A 24,814-nucleotide genomic window follows, 5' to 3' on the forward strand; every position below is an offset into this window, starting at 1 on the left:
CTCTCTCTCTCTCTCTCTCTCTACACTGTACTTCGAACACACTCTCAACTTCACTGGAGGACAAGTGTTCAACACAAACACTTGTACATCACACCTGTACTATATAGAAAGTCCCTTGTTATGCTGAACATTTCCTGCAAATTAGGTCAATTTTGTCCCCAGGATGCGACGCACACCAGTCCACTAACACCCAGGTACCTATTTACTGTAAGTAAAGTAAAAGGACACAAGTGCAACTAATGTGACATTTATTGTGGCAACGTTTCGCTCTCCAGGAGCTTTATCAAGCCATTTCGTAATGGCTTGATAAAGCTCCTGGAGAGCGAAACGTTGCCACAATAAATGTCACATTAGTTGGACTTGTGTCCTTTTACTTAACATATTGTCGGTAATTCTACCAACTTTATTACTACCTATTTACTGCTAGGTGAACATGGACAGCAGGTGTCTTAAGGAACCACGTCCTAATGGTTCCACCCGTACCGGTGATCGAACCACGGACCTCAGTGTGTGAGGTGAGTGCGCGACCAACTCAGTTACGAGGGCCATTACCGTCTAATAAGCCATTAAAGACAGGTAATTAGCGTTAATAAGTCATTAATGACTGGTAATTAGTGCCTAATGACCCATTAGGGACCAACAATTACATAGGACTACACCACTCTGCATCTGTAATGTTGCAAACCCACAAGGTTTTGAACGCCTATGGTCATCTCTCAGAGGCAGAAAATAAAAGAAAACAGGTCACCATCATTCGTACAATAACTAGCCATTATCATCACAATTCACACACAGCTTAAAAAAATCCATTTGTGGCACTGGATGGCTGTTCTAGGACCATGAACTAGCACTAGTAGCGTGTACTAGCACTAGTAGCATGAACCAGCACTAGTAGCGTGTACTAGCACTAGTAGCATGAACTAGCACTAGTAGCGTGTACTAGCACTAGTAGCATGAACCAGCACTAGTAGCGTGTACTAGCACTAGTAGCATGAACTAGCACTAGTAGCGTGTACTAGCACTAGTAGCGTGTACTAGCACTAGTATCATGAACCAGCACTAGTAGCATGAACCAGCACTAGTAGCGTGTACTAGCACTAGTAGCATGAACCAGCACTAGTAGCGTGTACTAGCACTAGTAGCATGAACCAGCACTAGTAGCGTGTACTAGCACTAGTAGCATGAACTAGCACTAGTAGCGTGTACTAGCACTAGTAGCATGAACTAGCACTAGTAGCATGAACCAGCACTAGTAGCGTGTACTAGCACTAGTAGCATGAACCAGCACTAGTAGCGTGTACTAGCACTAGTAGCATGAACTAGCACTAGTAGCGTGTACTAGCACTAGTAGCATGAACCAGCACTAGTAGCGTGTACTAGCACTAGTAGCATGAACCAGCACTAGTAGCGTGTACTAGCACTAGTAGCATGAACTAGCACTAGTAGCGTGTACTAGCACTAGTAGCATGAACCAGCACTAGTAGCGTGTACTAGCACTAGTAGCATGAACCAGCACTAGTAGCGTGTACTAGCACTAGTAGCATGAACCAGCACTAGTAGCGTGTACTAGCACTAGTAGCATGAACTAGCACTAGTAGCGTGTACTAGCACTAGTAGCATGAACCAGCACTAGTAGCGTGTACTAGCACTAGTATCATGAACCAGCACTAGTAGCGTGTACTAGCACTAGTAGCATGAACCAGCACTAGTAGCGTGTACTAGCACTAGTAGCATGAACCAGCACTAGTAGCGTGTACTAGCACTAGTAGCGTGTACTAGCACTAGTAGCATGAACTAGCACTAGTAGCGTGTACTAGCACTAGTAGCATGAACCAGCACTAGTAGCGTGTACTAGCACTAGTAGCATGAACCAGCACTAGTAGCGTGTACTAGCACTAGTAGCATGAACTAGCACTAGTAGCGTGTACTAGCACTAGTAGCATGAACCAGCACTAGTAGCGTGTACTAGCACTAGTATCATGAACCAGTACTAGTAGCATGAACTAGCACTAGTAGCGTGTACTAGCACTAGTAGCATGAACCAGCACTAGTAGCGTGTACTAGCACTAGTAGCATGAACCAGCACTAGTAGCGTGTACTAGCACTAGTAGCATGTACCAGTACTAGTAGCATGAACACTAGTAGCGTGTACTAGCACTAGTAGCATGAACCAGCACTAGTAGCGTGTACTAGCACTAGTAGCATGAACCAGCACTAGTAGCGTGTACTAGCACTAGTAGCATGTACCAGTACTAGTAGCATGAACTAACACTAGTAGCGTGTACTAGCACTAGTAGCATGAACCAGCACTAGTAGCGTGTACTAGCACTAGTAGCATGAACCAGCACTAGTAGCGTGTACTAGCACTAGTAGCATGAACCAGCACTAGTAGCGTGTACTAGCACTAGTAGCATGAACCAGTACTAGTAGTGTGTACTAGCACTAGTAGCATGGACCAGTACTAGCGTGTACTAGCACTAGTAGCATGAACCAGCACTAGTAGCGTGTACTAGCACTAGTAGCATGGACCAGTACTAGTAGCGTGTACTAGCACTAGTAGCATGAACCAGTACTAGTAGCGTGTACTAGCACTAGTAGCATGAACCAGTACTAGTAGCGTGTACTAGCACTAGTAGCATGGACCAGTACTAGTAGCGTGTACTAGCACTAGTAGCATGGACCAGTACTAGTAGCGTGTACTAGCACTAGTAGCATGAACCAGCACTAGTAGCATGAACCAGCACTAGTAGCATGGATCAGTACTAGCACTATTAGCATGAACCAGTACTAGTAGCATGTACTAGCACTAGTAGCATGGACCAGTACTAGTAGCATGTACTAGCACTAGCATGAACCAGTACTAGTAGCATGAACCAGCACTAGTAGCGTGTACTAGCACTAGTAGCATGAACCAGCACTAGTAGCGTGTACTAGCACTAGTAGCATGAACCAGCACTAGTAGCGTGTACTAGCACTAGTAGCATGAACCAGCACTAGTAGCGTGTACTAGCACTAGTATAATGAACCAGTACTAGTAGCGTGTACTAGCACTAGTACACTGATAGTTAACCATAGGTGAGGTCATGGTAGTGACCTTGACCCTCGTACGTCACTAGCACTAGCAGCATGAACCAGTACTAGTAGCGTGTACTAGCACTAGCAGCATGAACCAGTACTAGTAGCGTGTACTAGCACTAGTAGCATGAACCAGTACTAGGTGTACTAGCACTAGCAGCATGAACCAGTACTAGTAGCGTGTACTATCACTAGCAGCATGAACCAGTACTAGCGTGTACTAGCACTAGTACACTGATAGTTAACCATAGGTGACCTCAGGGTAGTGACCTTGACCCTCGTACGTCACTAGCACTAGCAGCATGAACCAGTACTAGTAGCGTGTACTAGCACTAGTAGCATGAACCAGTACTAGTAGCGTGTACTAGCACTAGCAGCATGAACCAGTACTAGTAGCGTGTACTATCACTAGCAGCATGAACCAGTACTAGCGTGTACTAGCACTAGTACACTGATAGTTAACCATAGGTGACCTCAGGGTAGTGACCTTGACCCTCGTACGTCACTAGCACTAGCAGCATGAACCAGTACTAGCGTGTACTAGCACTAGTAGCATGAACCAGCACTAGTAGCGTGTACTAGCACTAGTAGCATGAACCAGTACTAGTAGCGTGTACTAGCACTAGTAGCATGAACCAGTACTAGCGTGTACTAGCACTAGTAGCATGAACCAGTACTAGCGTGTACTAGCACTAGTATGAACCAGTACTAGCGTGTACTAGCACTAGTACACTGATAGTTAACCATAGGTGAGGTCAGGGTAGTGACCTTGACCCTCGTACGTCACTAGCACTAGCAGCATGAACCAGTACTAGTAGCGTGTACTAGCACTAGCAGCATGAACCAGTACTAGTAGCGTGTACTAGCACTAGTAGCATGAACCAGTACTAGCGTGTACTAGCACTAGTACACTGATAGTTAACCATAGGTGAGGTCAGGGTAGTGACCCTGACCCTCGTACGTCACTAGCACTAGCAGCATGAACCAATACTAGCGTGTACTAGCACTAGTACACTGATAGTTAACCATAGATGAGGTCAGGGTAGTGACCTTGACCCTCGTACGTCACTAGCACTAGCAGCATGAACCAGTACTAGCACTAGTAGCATGAACCAGCACTAGCGTGTACTAGCACTAGTACACTGATAGTTAACCATAGGTGAGGTCAGGGTAGTGACCTTGACCCTCGTACGTCACTAGCAGTATGAACCAGTACTAGTAGCGTGTACTAGCACTACTAGCATAACCCTCGTACGTCACTAGCAGCATGAACCAGTACTAGTAGCGTGTACTAGCACTACTAGCATAACCCTCGTACGTCACTAGCAGCATGAAGCAGTACTAGTAGCGTGTACTAGCACTACTAGCATAACCCTCGTACGTCACCTGTCGAGGTCAAAACATTATTATTATTTTTCGGAGGTTAATAATGATAAAATTATATAACAGTAAGAATAATGCTGATGATAATAATGATAATTATATAACAGTAAGAATAATGCTGATGATAATAATGATAATTATATAACAGTAAGAATAATGCTGATGATAATAATGATAATTATATAACAGTAAGAATAATGCTGATGATAATAATGATAATTATATAACAGTAAGAATAATGCTGATGATAATAATGATAATTATATAACAGTAAGAATAATGCTGATGATAATAATGATAATTATATAACAGTAAGAATAATGCTGATGATAATAATGATAATTATATAACAGTAAGAATAATGCTGATGATAATAATGATAATTATATAACAGTAAGAATAATGCTGATGATAATAATGATAATTATATAACAGTAAGAATAATGCTGATGATAATAATGATAATTATATAACAGTAAGAATAATGCTGATGATAATAATGATAATTATATAACAGTAAGAATAATGCTGATGATAATAATGATAATTATATAACAGTAAGAATAATGCTGATGATAATAATGATAATTATATAACAGTAAGAATAATGCTGATGATAATAATGATAATAATAATAACAGTGACAAGTATAATTACAATAAAATAATAATAACTAACATTTATAACAATATTGATAATAATTATAATAATCATTATGATTATCGTTATTGTTAATTTTATTGCTGCAACACTGAAGACGAGTCATGAGCTCTTGATTCAAGGAAGTGGAGCAATTCTCTCCTTCCTCGAATCAAGCCTCATGAGGGACCCCATCCCCTTCCATCCACTGCATAGCCCCTACGGGTTTAACACTCCCCATCAGCTGCTAACAGGAAAATATTAGTGAAGAAATTTTTCAAAATTAAAATTTCATATATTAAACCGAAAGACACCAACTGGACGCTTAGTGGAGGACGTCCCGGGGGTCAGCGCCCCCCGTGACCCGGCCCATAACTCTCACCAGAGGTCACCCACACAGTACATGTAATAATAATATTTATTTCTACCAGTACATGATACAACTTATACAGACCATAGCTCACACCTATGACATATAGAAATTCCCTTGTTATGCTGAGCATTTCCCACAAATTAGGTTAATTTTGTCCCCAGGATGCGACCCACACCAGTCCACTAATACGCAGGTACATCTTTTACTGCTAGGTGACCATGGACAGCAGGTGTCTTACGGAAACACGTCCCAGTGTTTCTACCCGTACCGGGGATCGAACCACGGACCTCAGTGTGTGAGCTGAGTGTGGAAGAGAGATTCTTATGTTATAAATGAAAACCTTGGAAGAAATCAGGCAACTACTTAAGGTATTCCTTCAAGGGTTGGTAGCGCATTTAATTCACACACTGAGGTCCTTGGTTAGATTTCCGGTACGGGTGGAAATATTACGACGTGTTTCCTTAAGACACCCGCTGTCCATGTTAACCTAGCAGTAAGTAGGTACCTGGGTGTTAGTGGACTGGTGGGTCGCATCCTGGGTGTTAGTGGACTGGTGTGGGTCGCATCCTGGGTGTTAGTGGACTGGTGTGGGTCGCATCCTGGGTGTTAGTGGACTGGTGTGGGTGGCATCCTGGGTGTTAGTGGACTGGTGTGGGTCGCATCCTGGGTATTAGTGGACTGGTGTGGGTCGCATCCTGGGGACAAAATTAATCTAATTTGCGGGAAATGCTCAGCATAACATAGGTGTGAGCTATGGTCTGTATAAGTTGTATCATGTACTGGTAGAAATAAAAATTACTACTACTACTACTGCTACTAATACTATTGCTACTACTACTACTACTAATACTATTGCTACTACTACTACTAATACTATTGCTACTACTACTACTAATACTATTGCTACTACTACTACTACTACTAATACTATTGCTACTACTACTACTAATACTATTGCTACTACTACTACTACTACTACTAATACTACTACTACTACTACTACTACTGCTAGTAGATAATGGACTAACCTGAGCTTGATAACCATTGTAGTGGTCAGCAATGTAGGTGACGACCTGTTTACGACCATCAGGTAGTCGTACGTAGTATTTGCCCTTCACAACATTACCATCAGAGTTCTCAGAGTGACCAAAGTCATTACCAGTACCATGATCTGCCACACCATAGCCGAAGTCGTAAGGTATGGCAGCCTGCCACCATGACCAGGACACGAGAGACAGAAAACCAATAAATACTAAGCAAAACTAATAATGGTGTATAATACTGACGAAATAATTATAGAATTGGGTAGTTTGAGGGACATGTTGGGTCTTTCCGGCGCAACGATATGAAGACAATTAAAGAAAATCTGGCAATATTTTGGTGGCAATTCCATTATAATTCAATATTTCTGCAGCAAATTACGGCTATTTGAACATATCTTGTGACGACGCCACGTAAATATATGGTGAACGCGAGGTGGCCTGGTGGTTAAAGTGCTCGCTTCACACAGCGAGGGTCTGACAGGTTCGATTCCCAGCCAGGGTAGAAACATTGGGCGTGTTTCTTTCCACCTGTTAGTCTATGTCCACCCATCAGTAAAATAGGTACCTGGGTGTTAGTGGACTGGTGTGGGTCACATCCTGGGACAAAACTGACCTAATTTACGGGAAATGCTCAGCATAACAAGCGGCTTTCTATATAGTAGTATGTCACTGATGTCAGCTATGGTCTGTATACCTTGTACATGTACTGGTATACCTTGTACATGTACTGGTATACCTTGTACATGTACTGGTATGCCTTGTACATGTACTGGTATACCTTGTACATGTACTGGTATACCTTGTACATGTACTGGTATACCTTGTACATGTACTGGTATGCCTTGTACATGTACTGGTATACCTTGTACATGTACTGGTATACCTTGTACATGTACTGGTATACCTTGTACATGTACTGGTATACCTTGTACATGTACTGGTATACCTTGTACTTGTACTGGTATACCTTGTACATGTACTGGTATACCTTGTACATGTACTGGTATACCTTGTGTATGTACTGGTATACCTTGTACATGTACTGGTATACCTTGTACATGTACTGGTATACCTTATGTACTGGTATACCTTGTACATGTACTGGTATACCTTGTGTATGTACTGGTATACCTTGTACATGTACTGGTATACCTTGTATATGTACTAGTATACCTTGTACATGTACTGGTATACCTTGTGTATGTACTGGTATACCTTGTACATGTACTGGTATACCTTGTGTATGTACTGGTATACCTTGTACATGTACTGGTATACCTTGTATATGTACTGGTATACCTTGTACATGTACTGGTATACCTTGTGTATTACTGGTATACCTTGTACATGTACTGGTATACCTTGTGTATGTACTGGTATACCTTGTACATGTACTGGTATACCTTGTATATGTACTGGTATACCTTGTACATGTACTGGTATACCTTGTACATGTACTGGTATACCTTGTACATGTACTGGTATACCTTGTACATGTACTGGTATACCTTGTACATGTACTGATATACCTTGTACATGTACTGGTATACCTTGTACATGTACTGGTATACCTTGTGTATGTACTGGTATACCTTGTGTATGTACTGGCATACCTTGTACATGTACTGGTATACCTTGTACATGTACTGATATACCTTGTACATGTACTGGTATACCTTGTACATGTACTGGTATACCTTGTACATGTACTGGTATACCTTGTACATGTACTGGTATACCTTGTACATGTACTGGTATACCTTGTACATGTACTGGTATACCTTGTACATGTACTGGTATACCTTGTACATGTACTGGTATACCTTGTACATGTACTGGTATACCTTGTACATGTACTGATATACCCTGTACATGTACTGGTATACCTTGTACATGTACTGGTATACCTTGTACATGTACTGGTATACCTTGTACATGTACTGGTATACCTTGTACATGTACTGGTATACCTTGTACATGTACTGGTATACCTTGTACATGTACTGGTATACCTTGTACATGTACTGGTATACCTTGTACATGTACTGGTATACCTTGTACATGTACTGGTATACCTTGTACATGTACTGGTATACCTTGTACATGTACTGGTATACCTTGTACATGTACTGGTATACCTTGTACATGTACTGGTATACCTTGTACATGTACTGGTATACCTTGTACATGTACTGGTATACCTTGTACATATACTGGTATACCTTGTACATGTACTGGAGAAATTTCAATTACTCAGATATGGTAAACATGAGGAAATTAAATCTTCATCAGAGTACAAAACAAATTCTGGCCACAAAATAGAGCGAAACACCAACGTCAAAGACCTGGGAGTGATCATGTCGGAGGATCTCACCTTCAAGGACCATAACATTGTATCAATCGCATCTGCTAGAAAAATGACAGGATGGATAATGAGAACCTTCAAAACTAGGGAGGCCAAGCCCATGATGACACTCTTCAGGTCACTTGTTCTATCTAGGCTGGAATATTGCTGCACACTAACAGCACCTTTCAAGGCAGGTGAAATTGCCGACCTAGAAAATGTACAGAGAACATTCACGGCGCGCATAACGGAGATAAAACACCTCAATTATTGGGAGCGCTTGAGGTTCCTAAACCTGTATTCCCTGGAACGCAGGAGGGAGAGATACATGATTATATACACCTGGAAAATCCTAGAGGGACTAGTACCGAACTTGCACACGAAAATCACTCACTACGAAAGCAAAAGACTTGGCAGACGATGCACCATCCCCCCAATGAAAAGCAGGGGTGTCACTAGCACGTTAAGAGACCATACAATAAGTGTCAGGGGCCCGAGACTGTTCAACTGCCTCCCAGCATACATAAGGGGGATTACCAACAGACCCCTGGCAGTCTTCAAGCTGGCACTGGACAAGCACCTAAAGTCAGTTCCTGATCAGCCGGGCTGTGGCTCGTACGTTGGTTTGCGTGCAGCCAGCAGTAACAGCCTGGTTGATCAGGCTCTGATCCACCAGGAGGCCTGGTCTCAGACCGGGCCGCGGGGGCGTTGACCCCCGGAACTCTCTCCAGGTAAACTCCAGGTACTGGTAGTAAATAAAGATATTAATACTATTATAATACACTAGGTTAGGTTAGGTAAGGTTTGTTAGGAAACAGGACAAGTGTTTCCTGACGCTGGTCTTGGTTAGAGATAAGATTTCGTTAGGATTTTTAACCCCGGAGGGTTAGCCACCCAGGATAACCCAAGAAAGTCAGTGCGTCATCGAGGACTGTCTAACTTATTTCCATTGTGGTCCTTAATCTTGTCCCCCAGGATGCCACCCACACCAGTCGACTAACACCCAGGTACCTATTTGCTGCTAGGTGAACAGGACAACAGGTGTAAGGAAACGTGTCGAAATGTTTCCACCCGCCGGGAATCGAACCCGGGCCCTCCGTGTGTGAATAAGTAAGTTTATTCAGGTATACACAAATACAGTTACATAGAATTATCATACATAGCAGCATATGTGTAGAGAACCTGGGATAACACGAAAAAGTCAGACAGAGTGACTTATTTCCATTTCCGGGAGCTTTAGCCACCAGGCCACCGGGCCTTTGGAGCTTTGGTCATCTGACCGAGGCCTTCCGCTGGCTTACCGGTCCACCCCTTTAAAAATAATAGTCATTTATAACCAATTCCTACTATATAATATACTAAATTAACCAGTGAGCATCATTACAGGAGCTTACAGCACAGTAGTTAGTAGTCTGCTCCTCGCCAACAATATGTCTTATACTCACGCTATTATTACTTATAAACTTTATCTGCTTATGCCATTTATTCAGAAATGATAGCAGATATAAGATAAATAAGATAAAAGCATAATAAAGACGGCCAAAATAATAATATTTGGCATATTATAACGCAGGGTGGTGGCCGAGAGTTACCCGACATTAAGATTTTCTCTTATTAGAGAAAACGATGTAATATACAGGGGAAACTATAAGAAATCAGTCATATTGCATAGAAAAAAGACAAAAATTCCACGATTTTAGCTATTTTTTTGCGTAATCGGATGCGCGCGGGTTTACCCCAATATCTCGAAAGTAAGATTAGGTTGTAATGATTTTCACAAACATAAAACAGCATCTCAAATAGTATTTTTAATTTTGTGGGGGTAAAAGGCAGAGATTTTTAGTGAATGTCAGAAAACGTACCAAATGTTTTTCGGCATGAAGATAAAGTATATTACATTATTTCCAGACATTACAATGTCGATTGAGGTTTGTTCTATCAGTGGGGAGTGCCAGCAGAGGCACTCGCAGTGCCACTACGGAGGGGCATGCTGCCAAGTGCCATTTTTTTCTCATTTGTTGGTTGGTCGGTCTTATTGAAACTGTCAAAAATTAATAAAAAAATGCGTCTAAACGTACACCAAAAAGAAACAAAGTCGAACTAAAAATAAATAGATAATAACCTGTCCCTTTATTTACGTAGACGTTTCGCCCACCAGTGACTTTCATCAGTACAATACCGAGGTTAAAAACGAAGACGGAAGAAGCTGAGATAATCAGTCCCTCAGTAAGATAATGTATATATGCTTAATACCTCATTATTGTCAGGTTTAAACCCTATCTACTACACGATGGTTAAGGCTGCATGTCACCCATATATATATATATATATATATATATATATATATATATATATATATATATATATATATATATATATATAATGTATATATATATATTATAAATTATCCCTTCAAGGTGAATTTATGAGGGGTTCTTGATCTAAGTAACTGGAGCTTCCTTCTCTCTCCTTGGACCAAACACAGCCTCCCATTCCTCAAGAGTACAGGGGAATGTATTAGATAGTACACACTGAGTCTATCTGCGGAGAAGCACTATCTACTACTATCTAAATTAAAGAACTGTTATCTATTACGCCTACTGGGGACAGAAAACCAGAAGGCTCTCTTAGTACTGTGTGTAGTTAGAGTTGGACTTACATAGTGTTCCTGGCCACGGGCCGGTCGACCGTAGCCTCCAGACTCCGCTGCAACACAACCCAACAACACACACAGCAGCAGCAACACCAGCAACACCTGCACCAACATACACCAATACAAACAGATCCATTATTATTATTATTATAATAATCACGGGGGAGCGCTAAACCCGTAGGATTACACAGAGCATGTAGGGGGCATGGAAGGTATACAGGCTCAATTCAGGGAACCGAATAACAGATCCAATTCCCTAGATCAAGAGCCCGTCACCAGCATCAAGGAACCTCCCTTGAGGGGAACAAATCCATGAGATTGTAGAATACTGACTTACACCTCATTGCTAAACTACCATTATTAGCTGGTTAATGGGGTTTAATGGACACCTAAGTTCCCAGGCTTGTAATAACAGTCTCATTATTCCCCTATAATCTACCTAGTCTATAATTACTACCGTATTTACTTGGTTTCGTAAGGTGAAGTCCAGGATCCTACCGTAATTCACGGTATAAGTTAACAAATCTTTGATGACAAGTGTGTTGTAGAGGTGTGAGCTGTTCTATCATTGGTGTGAGCTATGGTCTGTATAAGTTGTATCATAGGTAAGACACACAGGCAACATTTAGGCAACTTTATTCCGAAACGTTTCGCCTACACAGTAGGCTTCTTCAGTCGAGTACAGAAAGTAGGCAGGAGCAGTAGAGATGTGAAGACGATGTAATCAGTCCATCACCCTTGAAGTCATAGATTTGAGGTTGTCAGTCCCTCAGCCTGGAGAAGTTCTGCTCCTGACTATGGAACCGAACTTCTCCAGGCTGAGGGACTGACAACCTCAAATCTACGACTTCAAGGGTGATGGACTGATTACATCGTCTTCACATCTCTACTGCTCCTGCCTACTTTCTGTACTCGACTGAAGAAGCCTACTGTGTAGGCGAAACGTTTCGGAATAAACTTGCCTAACTGTTGCCTATGTGTATTATCTACCAACCTGTCGGTATTGTATACCATTTGATAATTAAGTTGTATCATGTACAAATAAACATTCTGTAAAATAACTGACCTAAGTAAACATGTACCTACTTAAGTGAACAGGTACCTACTTAAGTATACATGTACCTACTTAAGTGAACAGGTACCTACTTAAGTGAACAGGTACCTACTGACTTAAGTGAAGAGATCTTCTGACCTGTGGTAGATACAGATGTGTAACATCTGTGGTAGATGTGTAACATCTGTGGTAGATGTGTAACATCTGTGGTAGATGTGTAACACCTGTGGTAGATACATGTGTGTAACACCTGTGGTAGATACAGATGTTTAACACCCGTATTCTTACCTTGTGAGACATCTGTTGAGTCGTTGTTGACGTCTGAGCTGGGATTAGCCAAGTGGGTTGTTACGACAGATGTTGTAAGACCTGCTACTGCTGCTGTTCTAACACCTGTTCCTGTTCTAGCACCTGCTACTGTTGTCCTAACGCCTACTACTGCTGTTGTCCTAACACCTGCTACTTATGTTCTAACGCCTGCTACTGTTCTAACACCTGCTACTTCTACTGTTGTAACACATTCTACTCCTGCAGTTCTAACACCTGCTACTGTTCTATCACCTGCTACAACAGAGGGTGCTGTTAGCAGCAGAGTAACAAGACAGGAGTGACGCTGAAAACCTGTGATCTCTCCTTATATATATACCTGGAGTGGAGGCCACCTTCACGCTGTGGTCTGATCAGCCAGCCAGACCTCAGGGTCGGTCAGGGACCCCAGGGTCCACCAGATTGACCAAGTCATCCTGTGTAAAGGCAAGATCATGATTGTCGACCACAGACCTGCCCACAGAACTGACCCACAGACCTGGCCCACAGACCTGGCTGTGGTCAGGTCTCAGACCAAAACACGAAGGTTAGAAACTGTTAGACAAAAAGATTATAGATTATCCTGTAGAGTAAGGTTAGCTCACCAGGGACTTTCTATATAGTATGTCATAGGTGTGAGCTATGGTCTGTATAAGTTTTATCATGTACTGGTAGAAATAAAAATTATTATTATTATTATTATTATTATTATTATTATTATTATTAGGTTACTACGAATTTCTGATTCATCATTCATCAATTTTCTCAACTAACTCTGACTGTCCCGTTAGATTGAGAGGATCACCAGAGGTACCAGTAGTTCTTCAAGCCTCGATAACTACTCTCTCACACACACCGGGCCAGGAGCTATGAGCCGACCCTTGCAACTACAAATAGATGAGTACACACACACGGGGCCAAGAGCTATGAATCGACCCTTGTAATTACAAATAGATGAGTACACACACACACACACACACACACACACACACACACACACACACACACACACACGGGGGCCATGAGCTATGAATCAACCCTTGCAACTACAAATAGGCGAGTACACAAACACACACACACACATACACGGGGCCAGGAGCTTTAACTCGACCCCTGCAGCCACAAATGAGTACACACACAATACTTAATCTGAAGGAACTCTTACGTGGTCGAAACGTTGCTTTTAATTAATAATGTATCCTGAAAATAGTGTCCATTACTCTGATGGTCAGAATACCGACCATCAGAGGAAACTGCAACACCTGAGTGTCTTCACTGAGAGACGTTTCGCCCACCAGAGGTTTCATCAATACACAGAACATGAGAGGGGGGGCTATTATAGGAAAAACCACTGTCACATCTTTGGTTGTCCTAAGTTCCATTTCGCCCTAGTGGGCGAAACGTCTTTTTAAAGAAACTCAGTTGTTGCACATTTCTATTCACCAATGGATTACATTGCAATTTTACATTATCATCTTCAGTGGTGTGAGATGTGAGGATTGACGTGTGTCAAGGTACATCACATGCAACCACATTCCTGCACGTCATCTTGTGCCAGATGCAAGGCAATGTACATCGTTGCTTGAGTTCATCATCTGAGTACAAGGTTACTACCAGTTGTGCTGGAGGTGGTTTAAGGTGAGGGAGGGGGGACCAGGTGAGACTACCTCACATGCAGGGGTGTTTCAGACCCTCACAAATTTCAGGATTGTTCTTGTCTGTTCAGGGACGTCGACCAGGTGATAGATACCTCAAATGTAGGGGCTCTGGTGGCCTGGTGGTTAACGCTCTCGCTTCACACGATGAGGGCCTGGGTTCGATTCCCAGCCAGAGTAGAAACATTGGACGTGTTTCTTTCCACCTGTTGTCTATGTTCCCCATCGGTAAAATGGGTACCTGGGTGTTAGTCGACTGGTGTGGGTCGCATCCTGGGACACTGACCTAAGGAGGCCTGGTCACAGACCGGGCCGCGGGGGCGTTGACCCCCGGAACTCACTCCAGATAAACTCCAGATAAACTCCAGCCCGGGCTTTAAGACCCTCACAAACCTCAGGGTGGTTCTTGTATGTTTGTTCAGGGAGAGGGATGTCGACCAGGTGATAGATACCTCAAATGTAGTGGCAGCCCGGGCTTTAAAACCCTCACAAACCTCAGGGTGGTTCTTGTATTTTTGTTCAGGGAGAGGGATGTCGACCAGGTGATAGATACCTCACATGTAGAGGCAGGCTGGGTTTCCAGACCCTCACAAACCTTGAAAAGGTTAACACTACACAAGAATTTGTCTTCTCTATGACTTTAGCTGTAAGAGTTCTGGATAACTGTTTTATACATACTGTACATAGTGTAAATACCAGTGTACACATTCTGGTGGTGGGAATGTATGTTGAACCCAAACTAACTTTGTATTCTTTATGGGTTCAAATCTGAGTACTGTATTGACTGTGGTGCTAAGTTGAAGTTAGCCAAGTACCGGTGACTCTTTGAAGGTGATAGTGGTGGTGATAGCTACCACCACCACTACTACCACCATCGCTGGTAATTACTACGTGTATACAAAACTTTGATCTATTTCAATTCCTTATATCTAGCAGACACACTATCATGAGCACAGGTGGTGGTGATAATAACATTACTGATGATACTGGTAATAGTGGTGGTAAGTTATGTTGATAGTGGTAATAATAGTGGTGATAGTGATAATGACAGTGGTAATAGTGGTAATAGCAATGGTGATAGTGGTAATAGTAATGGTGATAGTACTGGTGATAGAGGTGATAGTAGTGGTGACAAAGGTGATAACAGTGGTGATAGTAGTGACAGATGATAGTAGTGGTGACAGAGGTGATAGTGGTAACAGAGGTGACAGTAGTGGTAGAGGTGATAGTAGCGGTGATAAAGGTGATAGCAGTGATGATAGCAGTGGTGATAGTAGTAGTAGTGACAGAGGTGATAGTAGTAATGACAGAGGTGATAGTAGTGGTGACAGTAATAGTGAGAGGTGATAGCAGTAGTACCAACCTTCACGCGTTAACTACGACACACAACACGGGAAATTTCCTCCCAGGTGTGTCACGAGAGGCGGAGGAAAACGTGACACATCTCCCTGGACTTGGACTTCTCCCCCGCCACCCCTGGGTGTCAAGGGGAAATTTCCAAACTATTTCCCCACCACCAGCGACGCTTCCCAACTCTCCCAGAAAATTGAAAACATCACTCACAGTCAGATTACAGGATGAGTACAAGGTACGGGATGGGTACAAAGGACGGGATGAGTACAAAGTACGGGATGGGTACAAAGGACGGGATGAGTACAAGGTACGGAATAGGTATAAAGGACGGGATGAGTACTAAGTACGGAATAGGTACATAGAACGGGATGAGTATAAAGTACGGGATGAGTACAGGTTGATGGCAGGTGATGCAGTGACATCAACCTAGCAGATGCAGCAGTGGCATCAACCTAACAGATGCAGAAGTGAGATCAGCCTAGCAGGTGACGCAGTGACATCAACCTAGCAGATGCAGCAGTGACATCAACCTAGCAGATGCAGAAGTGACATAAACCTAGATGCAGCAGTGAAATCAACCTAGCAGGTGATGCAGTGACATCAACCAAGCAGAAGCAGCAGTGACAACCAAGCAGATGCAGCAGTGACATCAACCTAGCAGATGCAGGAGTGACATCAGCCTAGCAGGTGACGCAGTGACATCAACCTAGCAGGTGACGCAGTGACATCAACCTAGCAGGTGACGCAGTGACCAACCTAGCAGATGCAGCAGTGACATCAACCTAGCAGGTGATGCAGTGACAACTTAGCAGATGCAGCAGTGACTAACCTAGGTGATGCAGTGATATCAACCTAGCAGATGCAGCAGTGACATCAATCTAGCAGATGCAGCAGTGACATCAACCTAGCAGATGCAGCAATGACATCAACCTAGCAGATGCAGCAGTGACATCAACCTAGCAGGTGACGCAGTGACATCAACCTAGCAGATGCAGCAGTGACATCAACCTAGCAGGTGACGCAGTGACCAACCTAGCAGATGGAGCAGTGACATCAACCTAGCAGGAGATGCAGTGACATCAACCTAGCAGATGCAGCAGTGATATCAGCCTAACAGGTGAAGCAATGACATCAACCTAGCAGATGCAGCAGTGACCAACCTAGCAGATGCAGCAGTGACATCAACCTAGCAGATGCAGCAGTGACATCAGCCTAGCAGGTGACGCAGTGACATCAACCTAGCAGATGCAGCAGTGACAACCTAGCAGGTGACGCAGTGACCAACCTAGCAGATGCAGCAGTGACATCAACCTAGCAGGTGATGCAGTGACATCAACCTAGCAGATGCAGCAGTGACATTAACCTAGGTGATGCAGTGACATCAACCTAGCAGATGCAGCAGTGATATCAACCTAGCAGATGCAGCTGTGACATCCTAGCAGATGCAGCAGTGACAACCTAGCAGATGCAGCAGTGAAATCAACCTAGCAGATGCAGCAGTGACATCAACCTAGCAGGTGATGCAGTGACATCAACCTAGCAGGTGATGCAGTGACATCAACCTAGCAGATGCAGCAGTGACATCAACCTAGCAGATGCAGCAGTGACATCAACCTAGCAGATGCAGCAGTGACAACCTAGCAGATGCAGCAGGGACATCAACCTAGCAGATGCAGCAGTGACATCAACCTAGCAGGTGATGCAGTGACATCAACCTAGCAGATTCAGCAGTGATATCAACCTAGCAGGTGATGCAGTGACAACCTAGCTGGTGATGCAGTGATAACCTAGCAGATGCAGCAGTGACATCAGCCTAACAGGTGATGCAGTGACATCAACTCAGCAGATGCAGCAGTGACATCAACCTAGCAGGTGCAGCAGTGACGTCAACCTAGCAGGTGAAGCAGTGACATCAACCTAGTAGGTGCAGCAGTGACATCAACCTAGCAGGTGAAGCAGTGACATCAACCTAGCAGGTGAAGCAGTGACATCAACTTAGCAGGTGAAGCAGTGACATCAACCTAGCAGGTGAAGCAGTGACATCAACCTAGCAGGTGAAGCAGTGACATCACCCTAGCAGGTGCAGCAGTGACATCACCCTAGCAGGTGCAGCAGTGACATCACCCTAGCAGGTGCAGCAGTGACATCAACCTAGCAGGTGCAGCAGTGACATCAACCTAGCAGGTGCAGCAGTGACATCAACCTAGCAGGTGCAGCAGTGACATCAACCTAGCAGGTGCAGCAGTGACAACCTAGCAGGTGCAGCAGTGACAACCTAGCAGGTGAAGCAGTGACATCAACCTAGCAGGTGAAGCAGTGACATCAACCTAGCAGGTGCAGCAGTAACATCAACCTAGCAGGTGAAGCAGTGACATCAACCTAGCAGGTGCAGCAGTGACATCAACCTAGCAGGTGCAGCAGTGACATCAACCTAGCAGGTGCAGCAGTGACATCAACCTAACAGGTGCAGAAGTGACATCAACCTAGCAGGTGCAGCAGTGACATCAACCTAGCAGGTGAAGCAGTGACATCAACCTAGCAGGTGAAGCAGTGACATCAACCTAGCAGGTGAAGCAGTGACATCAACCTAGCAGGTGAAGCAGTGACATCAACCTAGCAGGTGCAGCAGTGACATCAACCTAGCAGGTGCAGCAGTGACATCAACCTAGCAGGTGCAGCAGTGACATCAACCTAGCAGGTGCAGCAGTAACATCAACCTAGCAGGTGAAGCAGTGACATCAACCTAGCAGGTGATGCAGTGACATCAACCTAGCAGGTGAAGCAGTGACATCAACCTAGCAGGTGAAGCAGTGACATCAACCTAGCAGGTGCAGCAGTGACATCAACCTAGCAGGTGCAGCAGTGACATCAACCTAGCAGGTGCAGCAGTGACATCAACCTGGCAGGTGCAGCAGTGACATCAACCTAGCAGGTGCAGCAGTAACATCAACCTAGCAGGTGCAGCAGTAACATCAACCTAGCAGGTGCAGCAGTAACATCAACCTAGCAGGTGCAGCAGTAACATCAACCTAGCAGGTGCAGCAGTAACATCAACCTAGCAGGTGCAGCAGTAACATCAACCTAGCAGGTGCAGCAGTAACATCAACCTAGCAGGTGCAGCAGTAACATCAACCTAGCAGGTGCAGCAGTAACATCAACCTAGCAGGTGCAGCAGTAACATCAACCTAGCAGGTGCAGCAGTAACATCAACCTAGCAGGTGCAGCAGTAACATCAACCTAGCAGGTGCAGCAGTAACATCAACCTAGCAGGTGCAGCAGTAACATCAACCTAGCAGGTGCAGCAGTAACATCAACCTAGCAGGTGCAGCAGTAACATCAACCTAGCAGGTGCAGCAGTAACATCAACCTAGCAGGTGCAGCAGTAACATCAACCTAGCAGGTGCAGCAGTAACATCAACCTAGCAGGTGCAGCAGTGACATCAACCTAGCAGGTGCAGCAGTAACATCAACCTAGCAGGTGCAGCAGTAACATCAACCTAGCAGGTGCAGCAGTAACATCAACCTAGCAGGTGATGCATACAGAGGTAACATGCAGAAGTGAACATTACATCAGAAATATCATGTCATGACTCGCAGCATCTCTGAAACAACCCTGTTCAACGAGTCATGTTCCTCGTGTTCAACATATCATGTAAATGTTCAACGAGTCATGTTCTTCGTTCTCACGAACACGGGTTCACCAATGATATACTAGAATATATAAAGTCCCTTGTTATGCTGAGCACTTCCCGCAAATTAGGTTAATTTTGTCCCAGGATGCGACCCACACCAGTCTACTAACACCCAGGATGCGACCCACACCAGTCCACTAACACCCAGGATGAGACCCACACCAGTACACTAACACCCAGGATGCGACCCACACCAGTCTACTAACACCCAGGATGCGACCCACACCAGTCTACTAACACCCAGGATGCGACCCACACCAGTCTACTAACACCCAGGATGCGACCCACACCAGTCCACTAACACCCAGGATGCGACCCACACCAGTCTACTAACACCCAGGATGCGACCCACACCAGTCTACTAACACCCAGGATGCCACCCACACAAGTCCACTAACACCCAGGATGCCACCCACACCAGTCCACTAACACCCAGGATGCGACCCACACCAGTCCACTAACACCCAGGATGAGACCCACACCAGTACACTAACACCCAGGATGCGACCCACACCAGTCCACTAACACCCAGGATGCGACCCACACCAGTCCACTAACACCCAGGATGCGACCCACACCAGTCCACTAACACCCAGGTACCTACTTACTGCTAGGTGAACATGGACAGTGGGTGTCTTAAGGAAACACGTTCAATTTTTCCACCCGTACCGGGGATCGAACCCCGGACTTCAATGTGTGAGCTAAGTGCGCTACCAACCGAGCTCCTAAACCCCAATTATCCACCACAAACCTCACAAAAAAATTAAAACCGGTTCCCATAGTATACCAGTCAACCAACTCTACCAACTCTAGAACTGCAGACACATTCATCACCTTCAAAACTACCATTAGAAAACATCTTATCTCCCTGATACACCCCGTCAACTAACTACACGAATACCACCTGGTGGTTCACACTTACACTCGCTCACTCATTTGACCATAAACAGAAATATTAATCTCAGTCTTAAAATAATGAATCCTGTGATACTCCAATACTGAAACTATATACTGTGCCAAAACAAAAGCATTCACATTGCTAAACTCACAAACTAGTATTTAGTCACTTAGCCATAATACCAACTTCTCATAATTTTGTAATATTTTACAATTAAGAATAAAACTAAGTCTGCCCGAAATGCCTAGCCATGCTAAGCGTTCTAGTGGTACACTCTGTAATGCCTAGCCATGCTAAGCGTTCTAGTGGTACACTCTGTAATGCCTAGCCATGCTAAGCGTTCTAGTGGTACACTCTGTAATGCCTAGCCATGCTAAGCGTTCTAGTGGTACACTCTGTAATGCCTAGCCATGCTAAGCGTTCTAGTGGTACACTCTGTAATGCCTAGCCATGCTAAGCGTTCTAGTGGTACACTCTGTAATGCCTAGCCATGCTAGGTGTTCTAGTGGTACACTCTGTAATGCCTAGCCATGCTAGGTGTTCTAGTGGTACACTCTGTAATGCCTAGCCATGCTAAGCGTTCTAGTGGTACACTCTGTAATGCCTAGCCATGCTAGGTGTTCTAGTGGTACACTCTGTAATGCCTAGCCATGCTAGGTGTTCTAGTGGTACACTCTGTAATGCCTAGCCATGCTAAGCGTTCTAGTGGTACACTCTGTAATGCCTAGCCATGCTAGGTGTTCTAGTGGTACACTCTGTAATGCCTAGCCATGCTAGGTGTTCTAGTGGTACACTCTGTAATGCCTAGCCATGCTAGGTGTTCTAGTGGTACACTCTGTAATGCCTAGCCATGCTAGGTGTTCTAGTGGTACACTCTGTAATGCCTAGCCATGCTAAGCGTTCTAGTGGTACACTCTGTAATGCCTAGCCATGCTAAGCGTTCTAGTGGTACACTCTGTAATGCCTAGCCATGCTAAGCGTTCTAGTGGTACACTCTGTAATCACAATTTTACTACATGTAAACCAAACAATAACCAAATTTCTGTAAACTCAGCATTGTAATCCTTATAGAGAATAAACTTTGAATTTGAATTTGTCTTCCTCATCTTCGTCTCCCTCTCCAAGTTTTCTCATTGAAAATGTTACAGAAAACGTTATTTGATGGGTAACAACAGTAAAATAATAAAGCCTTCACTACCTTACTGGAAGTGTATACAGACACAAGTTATACACAAATACAGTTACACAACCACACACAGCAGCACATGTGTACATTAACTATCAGAATAACTCAAAAAAGTCAAAGTGACTTACGGTTTGTTTGCAGTCGTGTCATTACGACTTCGTGAGTCAAATCGAGTCAGTTCCACTGTTGTCCTTGTGACATCGTATTAATTAAACCTTTAGAGTTAAAACAGGTAACTCAACTGTGTGAAAATCAGTTACAATAAGAGGAGATATACTAGAAATAAGACAAGCTTACTTATTTACATTAAAGACAAGATCATAACACAGTAATAAGTACATATTCTGCTATGTATGACACTTTATGTAACTGTATTTATGTGTACCTGTATATATTTAGCTATACAAGAAATCACTACTCTCTTTCTGTAGCTTCATTCATTAGGTACCTTTTGGCTCTCTAAGCCTGACCACCGACTGTGGGTACTGCTGCCACCGTTAAGATAAGATTTCGTTCGGATTTTTAACCTCGGAGGGTTAGCCGCCCAGGATAACCCAAGAAAGTCAGTGCGTCATCGAGGACTGTCTAACTTACTTCCATTGGGGTCCTTAATCTTGTCCCCCAGGATGCCACCCACACCAGTCGACTAACACCCAGGTACCTATTTGCTGCTAGGTGAACAGGACAACAGGTGTAAGGAAACGTGTCGAAATGTTTCCACCCGCCGGGAATCGAACCCGGGCCCTCCGTGTGTGAAGCGGGAGCTTTAGCCACCAGGCCACCATGTTCACCTAGCAGTAAGTAGGTACCTGGGTGTTAGCCACCTTACACTTGTTATCCCTGCTCAACTACCAGTCAGTAGGTACCTTGGTGGTCATCCAACTTACGGTTGCTGTTCCTGTTCACCTACCAGTAAGTAGGTACCTTGGTGTTAGCCATCTTATACCTGCTGTCCCTGTTCACCTACCATTAAGTACCTGAGTGCTAAGTCATCTTACACCTGGAGTATACCTGGAGAGAGTTCCGGGGGTCGAAGCCCCCGAGTCCCGGTCTGTGACCAGGCCTGACGGTGCATCAGGGACTGATCAACCAGGTCGTTACTACAGGCAGCACGTAAACCGACGTACGAATCACAGCCCGGCTAATCAGATACTGACTGTAGGTGCCTGTCCAGCGCCTTCTTGAAGGCAGCCAGGGGTCTATTGGTAATCCCCCTTATGTATGCTGGGAGGCAGTTTTGGACCCCTGACACTTATTGTGTTGTCTCTCAGTGTACTCGTGGCGCCCCTGCTTTTCACTGGAGAAATGTTGCATCTCCTGCCGAGTCTTTTGCTTTCGTAGGGAGTGATTTTCGTGTGCAAATTTGGGACTACTTCCTCTAGGATTTTCCAAGTGTATATTATAATGTATCTTTCTCGCCTGCGTTCCAGGGAATACTAATCAAGGGACTTCGACCGTTCCCAGTAATTTAGGTGCTTTATCGTACTTATATGTGCCGTGAAAGTTCTCTGTACATTCTCTAGATCTGCAATTTCACCTGCCTTGAAAGGGGCGGATAGTGTACTGTCACTGTTCACCTAGCATTGAGTAGGTATCTGAGTGTTAGTGGACTGGTATGGGTAGCATCTTGGGGGACAAGATTGAAGGATCACAATGGAAATAAGACAGACCTCATTGACGCACTGACTTGGGTTATCCTGGCTGGCTAACCCTCCCTGGTTAAAAAAACCCAAACAAATCTTATCTTACCTCTCACTTATCTGTCCCACTTGGGCAGCAGGTGTTAATAAACGTGGTAGTAAGTTCATGAGTAAGAAGGAAACATTTCGGCTAAATATTAGTCTTCTTCGGTCGAATGCAGAAGTTGGAGACAACAACAGTAGATAGGTAATTACCTGGAGTTTACCTGGAGAGAGTTTCGGGGGTCAACGCCCCCGCGGCCCGGTCTGTGACCAGGCCTCCTGGTGGATCAGCGCCTGATCAACCAGGCTGTTGCTGCTGGCTGCACGCAAACCAATGTACGAGCCACAGCCCGGCTGATCAGTCCATGAACCAGAAAGTAGCTTCGAGGAGGTCAGTCCCTCAGCCTTGAGGGACTGACCAGTCAACATCCTGATGTTTCTCCTGAAGGTGTATACCTGGAGTATACCTCGCGTATACCTGGAGAGGGTTTCTGGGGGGTTAACGCTCCCGGCCTAGAATAGGTCACATACTAGACCTACTGGCCTACTAGGTCAGTAGGCCTGCTGCAGTGCTTCATGTCATGTGGGAGTGAGGTGAGGCATGTCATGTGGGAGTGAGGTGAGGCATGGTATGTGGGAGTGAGGTGAGGCATGTTATGTGGGAGTGAGGTGAGGCATGTTATGTGGGAGTGAGGTGAGGCATGTTATGTGGGAGTGAGGTGAGGCATGTCATGTGGGAGTGAGGTGAGGCATGTCATGTGGGAGTGAGGTGAGGCATGTTATGTGGGAGTGAGGTGAGGCATGTCATGTGAGAGTGAGGTGAGGCATGTCATGTGGGAGTGAGGTGAGGCATGTCATGTGGGAGTGAGGTGAGGCATGTCATGTGGGAGTGAGGTGAGGCATGTCATGTGGGAGTGAGGTGAGGCATGTCATGTGGGAGTGAGGTGAGGCATGTCATGTGGGAGTGAGGTAAGGCATGTCATGTGGGAGTGAGGTGAGGCATGTCATGTGGGAGTGAGGTGAGGCATGTCATGTGGGAGTGAGGTGAGGCATGTCATGTGGGAGTGAGGTGAGGCATGTCATGTGGGAGTGAGGTGAGGCATGTCATGTGGGAGTGAGGTGAGGCATGTCATGTGGGAGTGAGGTGAGGCATGTCATGTGGGAGTGAGGTGAGGCATGTCATGTGGGAGTGAGGTGAGGCATGTCATGTGGGAGTGAGGTGAGGCATGTCATGTGGGAGTGAGGTGAGGCATGTCATGTGGGAGTGAGGTGAGGCATGTCATGTGGGAGTGAGGTGAGGCATGTCATGTGGGAGTGAGGTGAGGCATGTCTTGTGGGAGTGAGGTGAGGCATGTTATGTGGGAGTGAGGTGAGGCATGTCATGTGGGAGTGAGGTGAGGCATGTCATGTGGGAGTGAGGTGAGGCATGTCATGTGGGAGTGAGGTGAGGCATGTCTTGGGTCTGGTTTTTATGTGTA

General features: G+C 44.6%; 2 protein-coding genes across 3 annotated transcripts in view; both read right to left on the bottom strand.

Annotated features, from left to right (window-relative positions):
• LOC128700897 (E3 ubiquitin-protein ligase TRAIP) overlaps window positions 1–24,814 on the bottom strand; it is a 554,710-nt gene that overhangs the window by 83,737 nt on the left and 446,159 nt on the right. The window lies entirely within an intron of this gene.
• Window positions 3,065–12,864, bottom strand: LOC138855444 (pro-resilin-like). Its single transcript, XM_070104799.1, has 4 exons — window positions 12,853–12,864; window positions 11,517–11,612; window positions 6,499–6,678; window positions 3,065–4,461 (listed from the first exon to the last, which is right to left on the bottom strand). The coding sequence occupies exons 1-4, from the start codon at window positions 12,862–12,864 to the stop codon at window positions 4,417–4,419; spliced, it is 333 nt and encodes a 110-aa protein (XP_069960900.1). The 3' UTR covers window positions 3,065–4,416.

Source organism: Cherax quadricarinatus, chromosome 94 (assembly GCF_038502225.1).
Source record: "Cherax quadricarinatus isolate ZL_2023a chromosome 94, ASM3850222v1, whole genome shotgun sequence".
Classification (NCBI taxonomy): domain Eukaryota; kingdom Metazoa; phylum Arthropoda; class Malacostraca; order Decapoda; family Parastacidae; genus Cherax; species Cherax quadricarinatus.